The sequence below is a fragment of the Trichomycterus rosablanca genome, chromosome 24, assembly GCF_030014385.1.
Source record: "Trichomycterus rosablanca isolate fTriRos1 chromosome 24, fTriRos1.hap1, whole genome shotgun sequence".
Lineage (NCBI taxonomy): Eukaryota > Metazoa > Chordata > Actinopteri > Siluriformes > Trichomycteridae > Trichomycterus > Trichomycterus rosablanca.
In genome coordinates this window covers 11,208,529-11,226,458 of record NC_086011.1, presented here as the reverse complement: position 1 = coordinate 11,226,458, position 17,930 = coordinate 11,208,529, and the positions used below count along the sequence as shown (strand labels likewise).

The window sequence follows — 17,930 nt, the reverse complement described above, 5'->3', positions numbered from 1 at the left end:
GCAACAATAGGTAAGTGTCGTTCTAAGCTCCAGGACCCATGTTGCTGTGCAGCATGAACACTACAAGTTGTGAAATTATGTAGCTTGCTTTGCAAAACTGATTTATATAATTATCATGGGAAAGAGATGAGGGAGCATAGCAAAAAAGCAGATACCTCCACAGATTGAATAAGATTCCCTTTGGCATACCTATACAACTGTATTTATTAAAGGCACAAATAATTGAAAATATTTCACAAATAGCTGCACTCTAATAATCATAGCTTAGCTCAGGAAAAATGTACTGCATAATTGTTTTAAGGTGTTTGGTATAACCCTGTAGCTTTTTACATTTAAGTGATAAGTCAGTCTGGATCAGACAAATGCTTAAACTCGAAATAATGGTAAATGTGTTTGACTATTACAAACATAATTATGTAGCTAAACTTTTTTTTAAACCTTAAAAAGTGTCTTAAAAACCTTTTAAAGTAAAAAAAAAAATTTGGAAAAATAGGAGGCCACACCAAATTCTTTTTAAATCATACATGGAAAGGAATTCAATTCAGGAAATCTTGGTGCATAAAAGCCAAGAAACCGCTGCTGAATGTGTGTGACCAAGCCCTCAGACAGTATTATGTAAGAAACTGTCATGCTACCTTGATGGACAAAGTAACATGGTCCTAGGAGAAATGCAACCTGAAACTATTTTATGCAAGGACAAAGCCATATATTTATTCTGAGCAGAAATGCTGGCAAGTGATTTGTGATACATCCATCCTGTTACCAGCAAACAGTGCACAAAACAGCATCATGGGATGCATCAGTGCCAACGGCATGGATAATCTGTGTATATGTTGAGGTACCATTAATACAAATGCTTACATTGGTATTTTTAAGAGACGTGTTGCCCTCAAGACTTTCCAAGAAACTCTATGTCTGTTTCAGCAGGACAATGCCATGCCTCATTCTGCACGGGTGCACAAAAATGTATGGTGCATAATGAAGAGGAAAATCAGACAATGGTGACAATGTACTGTTGAGCAGCTTAAGTCTTGGGTATACAGCAAGAATAAGCAAAATGTCACTGGAAAAACTGCAACAACTAGTATCAGTATTCACTTCCCAAACATTTAAAAAATATAATTAAAAGGGAATTTGACCCAGAGAGCAGTATATACATTAAGACTTTCCAATGTAAATATTTTCAATTATTATCTTATATCTGAAAACACTGAATCTTTTTATTTTTATTTTATTATGTAATTAAATAAAACATTCCTTTTAGCTTAACACAAACAATAAAACCAGATAAACCAATAATTTTGCAGTGGGCTCTTGTCGTGTCTGGGCTCTTGTCGTGTCTGGGCTCTTATGAACAGGAAATTCAGGAACTGACCGAAGACTTATGCTTCCTCTGAAATAAAAAATAAATTGTAAACACACAATTTTATCTGTCAATCCATTGAAACAATAAGTATAAAGAACTCTGGCTAAATGCACTTTTCATATATTTGAAATGGGGTGGATGGAGGGAGGGAGGGATGGATGGGTGGATGGAGGGAGGGAGGGATGGATGGATGGATGGATGGATGCTTTATTAATCCAGAAGGAAAATAAGGCCTCAGTAGCAAGTTACATAAATCAAAGTCAAAAAGTAAGGAATAGTACACACTACAGAGATTCACATTATACAGAAAAGTATATGTATAACCACAACAACACTCGGACAACACACAACAGGACCTGAGGGTACCACATGTACATATGGAGGTGTTATTTTAGTTAACATTGCGAGGCTAGTATAGATTATGTCACAGTTGTAAGATATAAATTATGAAGTAAATTATAAAATGCATTTAAAGTGAATTATAACGTGAACCACAGTGCAAATATAAGAAATGTACGAAAATGTGCAGATTTATGTACATAAGGTGCGGATGTGCCTGTCTGTGCATGTGCAAATGAGTGAACACACACGTGCTCACCCACATACATAGATTATTGTACATGTGCCACAATTCTGTTACATTCATTCTTCAGTTCCCCCCATAATATATTTAATTATTTCAAGAAAATAAACAAAAAAACCTTTTAGGTCAACAAGGGCTCTTTAGGCCAATAAATGTCTTGTTGGAGATTTATCTTTTGCCTGGATTGTTCTCAAAATATGTTATCTTTTAGACTGGACTTTATATCTTTCTAGATTTAAAGTCTGGGGAAACTTGTAAGGAATTTAAACTTCTGTTACAAAACTACAGGTTTTAATTTCGGGTTGTCCACCTCCTACGCAGCTCTATTTATTACTCTTCTGGGAAGTCTTTTGACAACACTGCATTTGTGAACATCTAAACTCAATAATTACAGGTGTCCACGTATATATGGCCATAATGAAATTTTAGGTAAACTGATTTTCATGAAAACATGGTAATCTTCCTCTAGTCCTTCTTTCATCAGTATTAGCCACTTGTGTCAGTGCCTTGACCAGACAATAGGAGTCTGGTCTGACTGTTGCATTGGCAGAAAGGCAATACGCTATCAATCCCTCCCCTCCTTAAGACAATTTTGTCTCTAAGAGTTTTGACCAAGTCAGTGGCACAGCTGAGACTTAAACCCATGGGCTAGCAAATAATGACGCAGTAAAATAGACTCCTGCGTCACCTACCTTTGTTCTCTTCCACCTGGAAATTTTCTGGCAGCAGTTTGTCCTGACGATTGCCCAGTACAAAAGCAAGGAAGGAAAGAATGAGGGCATCCATGATGGCAATAATGGCCAGAATGTAGGCCCAGCGCACTGTGCAGTTGCCCAAAGTGTATTTATCCGTGCGCTGTCCGCACATTCGTTTCACATCCTCTGAATCCCAGCCATCCGGGTAGATCATACAGCCAATGACCATGCAGGTGGCTAGGAGAACAAAAAAGGGACTGGTCTGAATTTTAAGGGACATAACATTTTTTTCAATAAAGGAAAAGACCAAAAATTGCATTTTAGCCTCTGGTCCAAAGCTATGAACACATTCATGTTCTTTTTCGCAAAGCTGTAAGTGCTTGTTTTGTTGCCTTTCATGGAATTTCTTTATTCCTTTCAACACAAAGAAAATGGTTTGTAATAGTTCCAGCACCCAAAAGTTGATCCTGAACTAAAATCTGGTAAAAAGGAGTATGTGATTGGTGCCATGTTACTGATATGACAACTCAGACAACCCAGTAACTTACATTATAAACTCATATTTAAAAACAATTTGACAAGTCTCTGGATTTGTACTGGAGAAATCAAACACCATTCATGCCCTAATTTATGTTTTTAAAATAGTGACAGCTTTTGGTCACCAAAATTGGTTGTTTCATTGGGTTCTAATCTGGTGAATGTGAATAGCAAATGATACAGCAAATTACGGTGGCCGAGAAGTGCAAAACAAATTAACATTTTAGAAAACAAAATTACAAAAAAAAACAAATTTACAACAACAAATTTACAAGAGGTAAAACACTTTTACCAATGCCGAAACAAATTTACAAGAGGTGAAACACTTTTACCAGTGCTGAAACAAATTTACAAACGGCCGATCAGACAGAAAGGGTAGGTACAATACACAGGAAGTGCTTGATGCTTACCTGTTGTCAATCAAACTGTTTCGCGGGGGTAAAGTGAATGGAGTTTGTGATGTAGGGCTGGGCGATTTTCACGATTAATTCGGTTAATTCGCATGAAAGTTTTCACCCGATGTTAGAATGTGACAATCGCGATTGTTTACATATTTGATATTTGAATTAAAATACCAACATGTCACGAAGCAGAAACTGACCAGACGCCCGCGGAATATAAATCAGGGAAAGTTTAATATAAAAAAGACGAAAACAGTGTACAAAATCAGGTAGAGTCCAAAACCAGCGAAAACCAAAACAGTAAACAGAAGACAACAAGAATTATACACGGTAACGGTTAGATTCAGTAATAAGGAGCACAAACACGATCGGCAAAACGAGACACAAACAGAAGAGTTTAATTAAGATTCACTGAATCAAACACCGCTGAACTGAATCAAAATACGGAGCCGATGAGCGCGATCAGGATTGGCTGGAAAGTAACGAATTACATTTACTCGCGTTACTGTAATTGAGTCGTTTTTTTTGTGTACTTATACTTTTTAAAGTAGATTTTACAGCCTGTAATTGTACTTTTACTTAAGTAAGTTTTGTACTAAGAATTGTAATTCGCTACATTTTAAATCACATCCGTTACTGAGTAAAAAAAAATCGCGTCTGGGAAACTGCTGCAGTGAATTCTGCGATAGGGAGTCAGATCTTTTGTCTCGGTTCCTTTTAAAGACCATGTATGTATGTAGCGACTCCCAAATGCGCGAATCGGTTCCTTTATTTTGGCTTAAAGGGCCGTTCAATAGAATCGAATCATTCTACGACACATAATAGTGGTTAATACAGTTTGAAAGTTTTATGGGAATGACACATTACACATCCTTAAATGTTTAAAATGTTGTATCCACCCCCCAAATCACAAGAGGCCAAAATCAAAGCTGAGCTGAGTGATCACTTGATTATAGGTGGTGCTGTTACTATTTTTGCACTTCTGCAGCCTTTAATTACAATGCAAAAGAAGAAATTTGAGTCTTATTTTGATTGCATTATACAAGAACAAAAAAAAATCGAAATCGTAATCGACAATCGGGTATAATTTTAAAATAATCGAGATTTTTTTTTTTTTGCAAAATCACCCAGCCCTATTGTGATGGTAACGCTAAACAATAGTGATGGGCAGATGAAGCCTCATTAAAGTCAAGTCAAGTCAAGTCACCTTTATTTCTATAGCACATTTAAAAGACAACGTGTCAACCAAAGTGCTGTACATTAAAATCAGGTATAAATACCACTCAACTATGCAACATTTAACAAATCATAAACATACATACAAAATAATATACATACGCACAAACATATAAACATGTAAATCAAATAAAACCACAATGGACTCAAATGCCAAAGAAAACGAATTACTTTTTAAATTTAACTTAAATGCATCTATTGTGTGGGACTCCTTTATGAAAAGTGGAAGAGTCTTGGGGCAGCTACAGAAAAGGCCCCGTCACCCTTGAACCTCATCTGAGAACGTGGAATAGCTAAGGGCAGCTGGTTAGAAGATCGTAGAGCTCGTGGAGTGAACACAGAGAAGGTGTGCGATATAGCTCGGAGCCAAGCCGTGTAAAGCTTCCAGACATGTAAATGCTGCGGCGGGACCCCCGATGGATGTAACATGGGCGTTGTGCTGTTCCCATAGCAACACAGCGTGCATAAACATCAGTAGGCAGGCGAGTGTTTGAATTTAAGCGCAGCAGCTCCGGTCTCGAGTTATAAGGCATATTATTACTGTATATGTGAAAGTATACGGCAGACTTTGAATTATTACCCGAGGCAGGGTAAAGTCCATGAATAAATCCAAACAGGTACAAAATTGCCACAGCAAATTCAGAGTTGGAGCAGGGCAGCAACAGCTCGTGTTAGGCAGGCGATAGTACAGATCAAGTCCAGAAAACTCCGGATGTAATAAAATCCAATTTAAGGATGAGTCTAGACTGAATGTTGTCCTCCCGTTCCTGAAGGAGTAGCGATAATCCACCAATAAGATCCAGAAACAAGCTTCGAAGCCTCGGTATCAAATGTCCAATCCCTACTAAACAGTTAAAAAGTTGATTTTTATAATACAGCTCTGAGTAGCATTTTGGATATCCATGCTCCAGTTAAAACCAGAACTGTGACTTTCTCTCGCTCAGCACCCTGGTACACTGATGAGCTACGGGATATGAAGACAGCTGGGCGTGCCCTTGAACGGCGTTTCAAAGCTTCTGGCCTTACAGTGCACAAGGTAGCCTATCGGAAACACCAAAAGGCCTATTCAAAATCCCTTAAAGAGGCAAAATCACAGTTCTTCTCAAACATCATCAAAAACAGTCCAGGAAATTCCAAACAGCTGTTTTCCACCATCAATCATCTCCTCAATCCACAAGCTCCCTCACTTGCGGAAATGACAGAAGAGCACTGTAATAAATTTATGACCTTTTTCAGAACGAAAACAGAGTCAATTCGTTCTGTCCTTCCTGGCTCCTCCCCTCTGTCCATGCAGACTAACCATTTACAGTTTGAGGTCTCTCAGCCCCTTAACTGTTTTCCAGAAGCCTCACAGCAAGAAGTCGAAGACATCATTAGGAGGATGAAACCGTCTACCTGTGCCTCAGATCCCTTTCCTACACAATTAGTCAAAGCAAATATTTCTGCCATAAGTCCTCTGATCACCACCGTAATAAACCACTCTCTCCAGGCTGGACATGTTCCTTTTGCTCTAAAGACTGCCATTATCAGACCACTTCTCAAAAAATCAGGTTTTTGCAAACTATAGGCCCATCTCTAACCTTCCCTTTCTTTCCAAAGTAATGGAAAAAGTGGTTGCTGCCCACCTTCAGGTCCACCTTAGAGACAATAACCTTTTCGAAAAGTTCCAGTCTGGTTTTTTGTTCTGCTCACAGCACCGAAACAGCATTGATCAGAGTCACTAATGACCTACTAATGGCAGCTGATGCTGGCTCACCTTCCTTGCTCATCCTTCTTGATTTATCAGCTGCATTTGACACAGTGGACCATGGAATACTCCTAAATCGGCTACATCACACCATTGCCCTCACGGACACTGCCTTTTCCTGGTTTCAATCCTACCTCAGTGACAGAACAGAGTATGTTTCCCTCGGTAATGCAAGGTCCCAGACACATACTGTGACCTGCGGAGTCCCACAGCGGTCAGTTCTTGGCCCCATCCTTTTCAATCTGTATATGCTCCCGCTTGGTCATGTCATTACTCACCATGGAATTTCATTTCATTGCTACGCTGATGACATACAACTGTATTTGAAAATCAACACCCTCCTCTTCATCATCATTATTTTCATCATCTTCTCTGACATTGCTTACTGCCTGTCTGGAGGAGATACAGTCATGGATGAAACACAATTTTCTCCAGTTGAACAGTGCCAAAACTGAAGCAATCTTGGTTGGCACTCCGCATCAGATTCAGTCATCTTCCATAAACAACTTTACTTTCTTTGGTCACAATATTCCCATTTCCTCATCAGTCACCAATCTTGGTGTAAGATTTGACTCACATCTCACTTTGGATACCCATATTAAACACCTCTGCAAGATCTCTTTTTATCATCTGAGAAATATTGCTAAACTTCGTCCCACTCTCACACTGTCAGATGCTGAAAAACTGATGCACGCTTTTGTCTCCTCCAGACTGGATTACTGCAATGCACTTCTCGTTGGGATTTCTAGCAAAAGTCTTCATAGATTACAGAGCGTTCAGAACAGCGCCGCTAGGATCCTGATGAGAGTGCGAACCACTCAAACCTCATTCCGATCCTTCCACTCTACCAACTCAAATCGCCTTCTCCCCCCAAGAACCAAGCTCAGTACCATGGGTGATCGGGCCTTCTGTTCTGCTGCCCCTCGCCCTCCCTGAACATTTGACGGCACCACAGACGATTGGGACTTTTAAGAAGAGACTCAAAACCTTTCTTTTTAGCAGAACCTATGAATAATTTTTAATTTATGTAGTGATTGCAGCTATTTTATTTATTTATTTACTTATTAATTATTTGTAGTGATGTCTTTTATCTTGTGGCACTTTGAGATTTGTACACAAATGTAAAGTGCATTACAAATTAAATGTATTATTATTATTATTATTATTATTAAACAATGTTTTGTCCATTTTGTGGAAACTATTTCAGCCAGTTGGCTCGCTTTTGTTTTTCTTGTGGGAAGTCAAACAAAAGCGGGTCAACTGGATAAAATGATTTCCACAAAATGGACAAAACATTGTTTAGCGTTACCATCACAAACTCCATTCACTTTACCCCCGCGAAACAGTTTGATTGACAACAGGTAAGCAACAAGCACTTCCTGTGTATTGTACCTACCCTTTCCATCTGATCGGCCGTTTGTAAATTTGTTTCGGCATTGGTAAAAGTGTTTCACCTCTTGTAAATTAGTTTTTGTTGTAAATTTGTTTTTGTTTTTTGTTTTTTGTAATTTTGTTTTCTAAAATGTTCATTTGTTTTGCACTTCTCGGCCACCGTAGCAAATAGCAAATTATGTAAATAAAATTCACTGAAACAATTATACCCTGCCCTGTGGGGACTTTTTCATTCTCGAGAAGACCATCATTTTGACCATCAAACTGTTTAGTTAGAATAGCTTTGTATTGTATTACAGTGATTTCATTACAAGTAGACACAAACCATGACAGTAACATTTTCTGTATCATGAGAAAACTCCTAAATCATCACTGTAGTGATTAGACATTGAGGCCTGAACTGTCTTCCTGGTGTATGCCACACATGCACTTACCAACTTGTCTAGAATATGGTAAGAAGTGACTTATTTAACGATATTTCTTTTTCCCATTATTGTGGATTATGTTTCTTAAATTCAAATGTAATTCTAAATGTTCAGACACAACATGCCGCAGTATAAGGGTTTTAAACTGCTGAAAAACTTTTCAAAATTAAAAGGTATGTGAAAACCTAACACTAACACAGGGAATCTAACACAGGCTCTTCTTGCTGTTAGTTTTAAGAAGGCCCTTTCTTTATTCATCATGACTGTGTCCCTGTGCAAGAGAAGTTAATAAAGAAGAATTCTACTGGCCTACACAAAGCTCTAAAACTTTGCGATAAATTAGAATGTTAACAGTTGTAAAATCTGGTATTTGGTGTTTAGTCTTTTACTTACTTTTAATAATGTAAAGTGGTGGTAGATTTAGCTATTTATCTAAATCAACACAAATAAATGCACTACACATGCTATTGTTATCTAGGAGTTTTGTTGCAGAAAAGACCACAGAGAAACACATACGCCATCCTGTCTAAAAAAAAGACTTGACAAGTATGCTATGCTACTTGACAAGTATCATATGCTATAAAGAACATAAATATGTTTACTGCATATCATGTTACTGCATTAATTGTACTATCGTACTATCAAGTGAAGCATTTTACTATATGGCCAAAAGTCGCCACAAGATTTATTTATTTATTTTAATTTATTTGTGCATTTTCTCCCTTTTCTCCTGATTTAGCGTGTTCACTTTGTCTCCAGCTGCTGTGAATCCCTAATTGCGTTTGAGTAGGGTACATTGTAGAGGTACATTGTGTTTGAGTAGGGTACATCCTAGCGGACCCCTTCTTTTACGCAGTGCAAAGCGTTTGAAGACCACACTCACTTGGACCGGTCATTTTCCCACCCAGCATACACGGTGGCCAATTTGTGTCTGCTGAAGGCAATGCCAGTTGTGCATGCTAGATGGCGCCCAGCCGACTGGTAGCGGAGCCGAGATTCAAACCGGGGTGTTCAGAATCTCGGTGAGGTAGCGGAATATACCCCTGCGCCACCTGGGCGCATAGAAACATTTATTTTTTATGATTGTTACACTTGTTAGAGGTGGATGTGGCTGAAACACTCGAGCATAATCAGAAGGGATATTCATATACTTTGTCCACATTGTGTATATACTAATGCAATATTTATTTATTCATTCACTGTCTTTTTTACCATCATTTATTCCTATTTAGGGTTGCAGTGGGCCGACTATTGCGCAAAAGGTAGGAAACACCCCATCACATGACAAACACACACACACAAACAGGGCAATTTTAGTAGCTCCAATTATCCTGGCTGCATGTGGGAGAGCACCCGGAGGAAACCCATGCAGACGTGGAGAAAACACGCAAAGGACCCAGACCACTCCACCTGGGAATCAAACCCAGGCTGTGAGGCAACAGTGCTACCCACCGAGCCACCGTGCTGCCCTGCTATTTATTACTCACAGTGTTATTTTAGATTCACAGAGCAGAATAGCCATATACTTTGGTGTTGTTTACAGAGAGCTCTCACTTTTACTCTCAATTTCACCTTAATGACTGTGGTTCAAAATATACTTTTTAGATATTTCAGATGCTTTAATGCTTTAAATGCCATTGAAATTTTTCACAACATGTTCAGCGTGCATCTCTTGGTATATACAATTCAAATTGAAGTTGGTCCCTCTCTTATGAGATTCTCCAGACTTAATTCTCCTTAGAGACTAGCTCCAACACTACGGTACCTGAATTGATAGAACTGCCCATGGTGCTGAAATCCTAAAACCCTACATTATTGTGCAGAAATGACACCCCGCGGGTTGTTCGCGGACAAACTTTACAGTGTACACACGAGTGTAATTACAATATTTCAATGTTTTATTATAAAAAGGTTTAACAATCTGAATGTCAAACATTGCTTATCTTGTCTGATCTACTGTATAATAAATACGCGTAAGTATAAATGCATGTGTATCAATTACACTTTAACACAAACATTAACACATAACATTTTGGCATTGTAATCTCTCTCTGCCCACACAAAACAGAATAATAGCAGGCTACACACTTCAATATATTTCAAAAGTTAACTGCTTAGTTTATAGTTACAGATATTTCTTAAAAGTGTATGAACGTGTACGATTAGTTATGCCTGTAATCCAGAATTAAGTTCTATACCGTAACAAAAAATATGAATGTAAATGTTCATGTTGCAATGACGGTGATGTAAAATAATGTTAAAATAATTCAAAGTCCAAACATTTGAGTGGTTAACGAGAACGCTACTTTACATGTCACACAAGCTCAGTGCAAAACACGAGCACGGAAACGGTACAAATCCGATCTTTTCCCTACACACTCGCTCCCTACGCCCTATAGTGCGCTTAACTTTCTTAAAGGGCCAGACAAGATATTTTATAATTCACATTACACGACAGGTGACACATTCTTTTTTTCTTAATATAGCGCTTTTATTTATGAAAAAATAGTTCTTACATAGGCAGGAAAATCTATGGCAGACAAGAGTCAGAACAGCGGATTGGGCGTAACGTTATTATTACTGTTTGCTCCTTTTTCTCAACACTTGTGCTCGATTTACACTGAAGATATATTTAGTAAATAAGTACATGTCCGCGCATGCACGCGCTTGTGTTCATTTCCGGTTGAACTGATAAAAAAGACGAGCCGTTTTTCAGTTTCTGCTTGTTAGCTCACAGCTAACGCTAGCCAGTGTGGCTCTTCACTCGTCTCTCTGTGTTATCACCAGTGAGCACCCCACAGCCAATCAGCGAGCTCCAACCGCCTACCCCTCCCACCCCTCCCTCACTGTGGATGCGCGCATGTCCTAAAGTCTCAGTTTTCAAGGTAAACCTGAAGCAGAAATTTGGCGCTTCACATTTAAAAAATACCGTCACCATTTTTGAATACCGTCACCATTTTTAAATACCGCAGTATACGGAAATATCGTCATACCGCCCAACCCTAGCTGTAACATAACAAAATGTGGAAAAAGTGAAGTGCTATGAATACTTTCCGGATGCACTGTAAATGCTTTATGTTGATTGAGTTTACAACATACCTAAAGCCTATCTCAGAAAGACATGCTAGATGAGTACAACAATTTGAGTATAATACTTGTACCAGTAAGTCAATATTGTATGTTAAGAACTTTTAAGGTAGGGACAATATTTTCTTTTTCTTGGTAAAATGAAAAAGAAATACTGTGGATTATGACAGTCCTAAAGTATGCTAATGCTAAACAAGACTAACTGGTAGGCTACAGGCTAAACTTATTGCTAAAGACAGACCGGACAAATCTAAACTACACTCTACTAACAGCTAAACTTAGAAACACAGAAATAACTATTACTGTCTTAAAACAGAAATCACTACGAAATTGCAAGGAACTCAAAACATGAAAAGGATCAAATGAATGCACATGGAATGAGCATCAGGTGTTGATACTTAGGTGACTGGGAATGCTGTAATCATGCAGCTGAGGGTGCAACTGTGAGTATGGACTGATGAAGACTGGAGATTGTGGGATCCACATGCACTTCTCCAGACTGTATCCCTCCCATTTTTGTAAATACTGGAGCCATTTTTAAAAAAATCCAAAAGAGTTATGACTGAGTAGGTGGGCGATCCGTCAGCCAAGAGAAGGTAGTACAATTGGCCAGGACAGCTTTTTGCAGGGGCCAACGAACTACCCCAGATAGGGCAAGTACAGGGGTTGGACAAAATAACTGAAACACCTGTCATTTTAGTGTGGTAGGTTTGTAAGAGCACAGTTTTGCTCAAAATATTGCAATGCACACAACATTATGGGTGACATACCAGAGTTCAAAAGAGGACAAATTGTTGGTGCACGTCTTGCTGGCGCATCTGTGACCAAGACAGCAAGTCTTTGTGATGTATCAAGAGCCACGGTATCCAGGGTAATGTCAGCATACCACCAAGAAGGACAAACCACATCCAACAGGATTAACTGTGGACGCAAGAGGAAGCTGTCTGAAAGGGATGTTCGGGTGCTAACCCGGATTGTATCCAAAAAACATAAAACCACGGCTGCCCAAATCACGGCAGAATTAAATGTGCACCTCAACTCTCCTGTTTCCACCAGAACTGTCCGTCGGGAGCTCCACAGGGTCAATATACACGGCCGGGCTGCTATAGCCAAACCTTTGGTCACTCGTGCCAATGCCAAACGTCGGTTTCAATGGTGCAAGGAGCGCAAATCTTGGGTTGTGGACAATGTGAAACATGGATTGTTCTCTGATGAGTCCACCTTTACTGTTTTCCCCACATCCGGGAGAGTTACGGTGTGGAGAAGCCCCAAAGAAGCGTACCACCCAGACTGTTGCATGCCCAGAGTGAAGTATGGGGGTGGATCAGTGATGGTTTGGGCTGCCATATCATGGCATTCCCTTGGCCCAATACGTGTGTTAGATGAGCGCGTCACTGCCAAGGACTACCGAACCATTCTGGAGGACCATGTGCCTCCAATGGCGGTGCCGTGTATCAGGATGACAATGCACCAATACACACAGCAAGACTGGTGAAAGATTGGTTTGATGAACATGAAAGTGAAGTTGAACATCTCCCATGGCCTGCACAGTCACCAGATCTAAATATTATTGAGCCACTTTGGGGTGTTTTGGAGAAGCGAGTCAGGAAACGTTTTCCTCCACCAGCATCACGTAGTGACCTGGCCACTATCCTGCAAGAAGAATGGCTTAAAATCCCTCTGACCACTGTGCAGGACTTGTATATGTCATTTCCAAGACGAATTGACGCTGTATTGGCCGCAAAAGGAGGCCCTACACCATACTAATAAATTATTGTGGTCTAAAACCAGGTGTTTCAGTTATTTTGTCCAACCCCTGTACATTGGCCCAACATCAGTGTTGACTGCGAACGAAACTTCGAGCATAATTCACTGTAGAAAAATCTGTCCATTTAAATATTTGTTGAAAAGGAACATCCACAACCCAAACTTGGCTATAATGTTTACAATGGTCAAGATGGCAATGTAAAAGTACACACCTAGCTGTAATGCAGGTGCACAAACTGGATATTACATTCTTTTTTGAGTGCTTCCTCACAGCAGAACTTCCCGAACTTTCAGATCTGACATCAGATTACTGATAAGTGCTGCCATGCAGTGAGGGTTCAATCGTTCAACACTTGTAACTTGTAATAGGATGAAGATAATAGTGTTGTTGATAACCATGCTGCTAGCAGTTAGTGACTGTTGTTATTTGTTTTAGTCCCCATGTGTGTGTCAGTGTGTGTGAGGTACATAATTTTTATTGTATTGCTGTATAACTGGCAACCCTTCTTACTGAAAGCATTTTTCCACACAACTGTTTCAAAGCTTAAGTTTGTTACTGATCACATGGACGAGAAACAAAGCGGAAACAGGGACTTCTTTCTTGCAAACTGCAAAGCCTTTAAGCACATAGCAATGTAAAAACCTAATAAAAAGTTGGGACATAAAAAAAAAAAAAAAAGAATCTGTTCTCTTAAATTTTTATTAAACCATACAAAAAATTACAACAATTAGTGTCTTCAGTACCAAAACGATCAAGATGTGAAAGTAATTGGAAAGGTGATGTAACAGTGGTAACCATGCCTCTGTCCTAACATTATAAGTGCTTTGGAGGCATTACATTCTAAATAGGTTTATATTTGCAATATACAATTAAGTTGCTCATTGGAAGTGTTTCTTTGTACTTTGTCAGTTCAGTAAAGATTCAAAAGAATTAACAAATTACAGATTCTTGTTTTTATTGCATTTTACAAAATGTTCTAGGTTTTTCAGAAATGGGGATTGTAAAGCTTGATTGACTGTATACATTGCTGCGTATCTCCCTACAGATTTTAATACATGGCATAACTGTTTTTGCTGATTTTACAATTATTACAAATGAGTACAGTTTAACCAGGCAAGTTTATATCGACACGGAGAAGTCACCAAATACAGTTATAATCGCTAACAAGAATTCAGAGTGTAAAGCCACATCTTAAACCTCATTATATAGATTTTTAGCCCACAAAATAAATTACGTTTTTGTATGCACTTTTTGACAGATTAGGTAGAAACCATGGCAGTTTTAAATTTTAATCATTCAGTCGGAAAAAAGAACATTAAATTCAAAGACTGTCAGGACAAACGTTTAAAAAATGTCCGATGTATAACAAAAAAAAAAATACTGTAGGATTGTTGTGATGGTTCGAGTCGTTACAGAGACGCGCTTATAATTTAATGGGACACCTGCGCCTTTAAACGGCAACCAGTGACATCGTAGTCATGGCAACTAACTTTGACCTTCTGTGAAGCCATGTGACTTTTACGGCAAAAGAACGCAGGTAGTAATGTAAACAATAATAATAAATATAAATAATTATCTTTCAGTATAATACCAAAGCATCATCTGTAAGTAGTGGCGTTTATATTCTCAGTTGTTAGTAAATGTTTAGTGAGTATATCGCAGCGTTTAGTTACAAATTTACCGTAATTAAATACAATTGTTACTGTTACTATAGCAGTTGGTATCTTTACACAAAATGTGAACTCCTTAGCGCTATTTTACGTTTGGTTAAATCTCATATTGTACCAGATGTAACACTTGACTACAGCTGTGTGTTTGTACTGTATTAAGTTCTTTATTGTTTTTATTTTTTGTATTTTTACTTAATTCTGGTGCACACAGTGTATCACACAGCTGGGAAGCAAATAAAACCGACTGTATTCTGAAGAGAGCTGTCTGTCTGTCTGTCTAGCTAAGCAAGGGGGATAAACTATTAGTGAGGGCAGAACAATTGTCTTAAAATACACTGTAAAATCCTACATTAACTGCATCTCTCAAAATGCATGCTGATTTTGTGACCTGCAAAGTGACACATCCCGCCAGTAGATGATGTTAAGAAATATTTACACATGATCCTAAAATGTACAAGAAGATAAGTAAGAAAATTAAGCAGAAGGAGGAAATTTAATGAAAATGAAAACAAGTTTGTGCTTCAGGAAGAGAAAATGGTGCGTCTCTTGTGTTATGAGGCCGTGTCTGTGGTAAAGGAGGACAATATAAATGCAGAATTTAGCCTCCAAGAAAAACAACAGACTGCAATCACAGCAGAATACGTTACAATCGGCCCTTTGAGGGCCACAATAATGCTGATGTGGCCCTCGGTGAAAATGAGTTTGACACCCCTGCTTTAGAGCTAAGACTTAATGATGGCTACAACTGAGCTTATATAGAATTTTAATATTTCATATTTATTTGCGAAGTGGCATAGCAAAATGTCATTATGTGTTGGTAATGACGTGGTGCGGTAATGACAATTTTTACTTTTTTTAAGAAAAAACTAGCTAGGCCATGGATTTGCTAAAGCTAGTCAACAGCTAGTACAAGATGCACTTTAAATACATATAAATAATGTGTACATTTCTTTTTTTTTGGTAAAGTACTGCCATATTGATATAAATGGTAATGACGCTGAATAAATATACTCTATGATCAGGAGGAATACATGATTAAATTACTCACATTTCCAGACATTAAAATGTCAGTCTTCTCTCATGGCTCGCATGTGCTTCCTTGCGAGTCTTTGTTTCCATGGTTACAACATAAACAAGTGTTACCTTCAAATGATTCCCTACAGAAACCATACACTGTTGCGGTAATGACTATAATGCTGGGGACAGTAATATATTGCTCAAAAATATGCATAGGTTCTACAAATATGAAAAAAAAAAAAAAAAAATTATTTTTAAGTTATTATAAAACTCATATTGTGATTTTTATAATGAATTGATCACTTTTTAGCATTTTATTAGAGCAGAGAAGTTTTAAAGTCTGGGTTGGGACTTTAAAACTTTAAGGCCAAAGTAGCAAAATATTGATGTTTAAATCATCATAAAAAATGGAAATCATAATTATTTTGGTATGTAATTTTTTTTTAGTGATGCAATGAATGATCTTTTTAATACCTAAAATATTTGTTTTGTAATAAAGTAATTTTAACACAAATTTATAACCTAGGGACGTAAAAGTTCCCCCAATTGGAGAATCACCCAATTACGGAAAGCAGTAAGTTTTAGAGTTACCTGCTGCGAGCTGAATCCAGGCACAGATCTTATACACACTGCCCGCGTTACAAAAAAAGAAAAGACTGAAGCAGCCGATGGTGGCCACGATCAGTAGAAAGGAGATTCCCACAAAAAACATGGCAGTCTTAAAAGCTCCAGAGGGAATAGAGCCGAAATCCAGAGCGCTGCCTTTACACACCAATTCTCCTGTAATGGGATTACCGATGCAGTAGTGGAAGAGACCGAAGTAGCCCGACTGTGGGGTGTCCACACTGTCACCGATCCAGTAGGGCTGAATAAACACCACCATTGTGATGATTGCGAAGCAGATGGTGAAGATGATCCACAGCACCCCAATCGCTCTTGCGTTTCTTACATAGTTGGTGTGGTAGATTTTAGCAGCTTCTTGAGCTGGGATCAGTTTGCCCATCGCTGCAAGTGACAGTCATGCAAGTGCGTGTATGACGGATGAGCGTTAGGAGTGCTAAAACAAACTTTTCTTCGAAGTGGACACGAATGTTTGTACTGACCAATAAGCTAGTAAGACGGGCGGCGCTGTAGAAACACAAGTGATCTTACGGCGCACTTGCTAGAGGTGGTGCCTAAATACCTAGAGTTCGGTTTATTCCTTTGATATAGGAATATAGAAATATAGGTATATATATATATATATATGGGTCATTCTATAATTTGGGGTACATTCCATGTCCAATGATAATAATTATATTTATTCTAACTATTTTCTTTAAAAATTTCATATTTTACCTATTAATGGAAAACATGTTGTAATATCACAAAAACATTATGTGCATCCTATGCTTCATTTAGCTTGAAATTTGCCATGATCTTCCTAAATTAACAGTTTTTGCTGTGTCCGTTTTTTAAGTTGAGGGTGCCTTGGTTTCAGAATAATGAATATTGGTTTTTTATTTATTTCAAAAGTTTAAATACTAAAGAAAAATAAAAAAATTTAAATTGAGTTTCTCTTTTAAATAATTTAAATATCTTTATTTATTAATGTCCACAAAAGTTCTGTCAACTATGTTACTAACAGAACTCCACTCAGCAACTCAAAAATGGTGACTATGTGACCAGCATTACATGATATCATTTTTCTCTGTGGAGGGCATATTGAACAAACTGTGGTAACTTATTTTTAAAAATATTTTATCTATAATAGAACATTGTCAATGAGTACTGTATATTGATTGACTGTCAACTATGTTACATACATTGTTATGGTTACAATTTTTTTTTATAATTTTAATTCAAATGTATGTTCAAATTAAACGTTATTCTGTTCAAGAAATGACATGTGGTCAGCCAGGCAAGGTCTACCACTGAAGTTATGGGTCAAAATAGGGAAATTGTCAACTATGTTACCTGTCAACTAAGTTACCTAGTAGTCTACATCTACTGTCCCTTTTAAATAA

At 38.1% G+C, this 17,930-nt stretch overlaps 1 protein-coding gene across 1 annotated transcript; it reads right to left on the bottom strand.

Annotated features, from left to right (window-relative positions):
• Positions 1-565: 565 nt before the first annotated feature.
• On the bottom strand, positions 566-16,927 carry lhfpl5a (LHFPL tetraspan subfamily member 5a). Its single transcript, XM_062986682.1, has 3 exons — positions 16,516-16,927; positions 2,642-2,881; positions 566-1,393 (listed from the first exon to the last, which is right to left on the bottom strand). The coding sequence occupies exons 1-3, from the start codon at positions 16,925-16,927 to the stop codon at positions 1,383-1,385; spliced, it is 663 nt and encodes a 220-aa protein (XP_062842752.1). The 3' UTR covers positions 566-1,382.
• Positions 16,928-17,930: the final 1,003 nt, after the last annotated feature.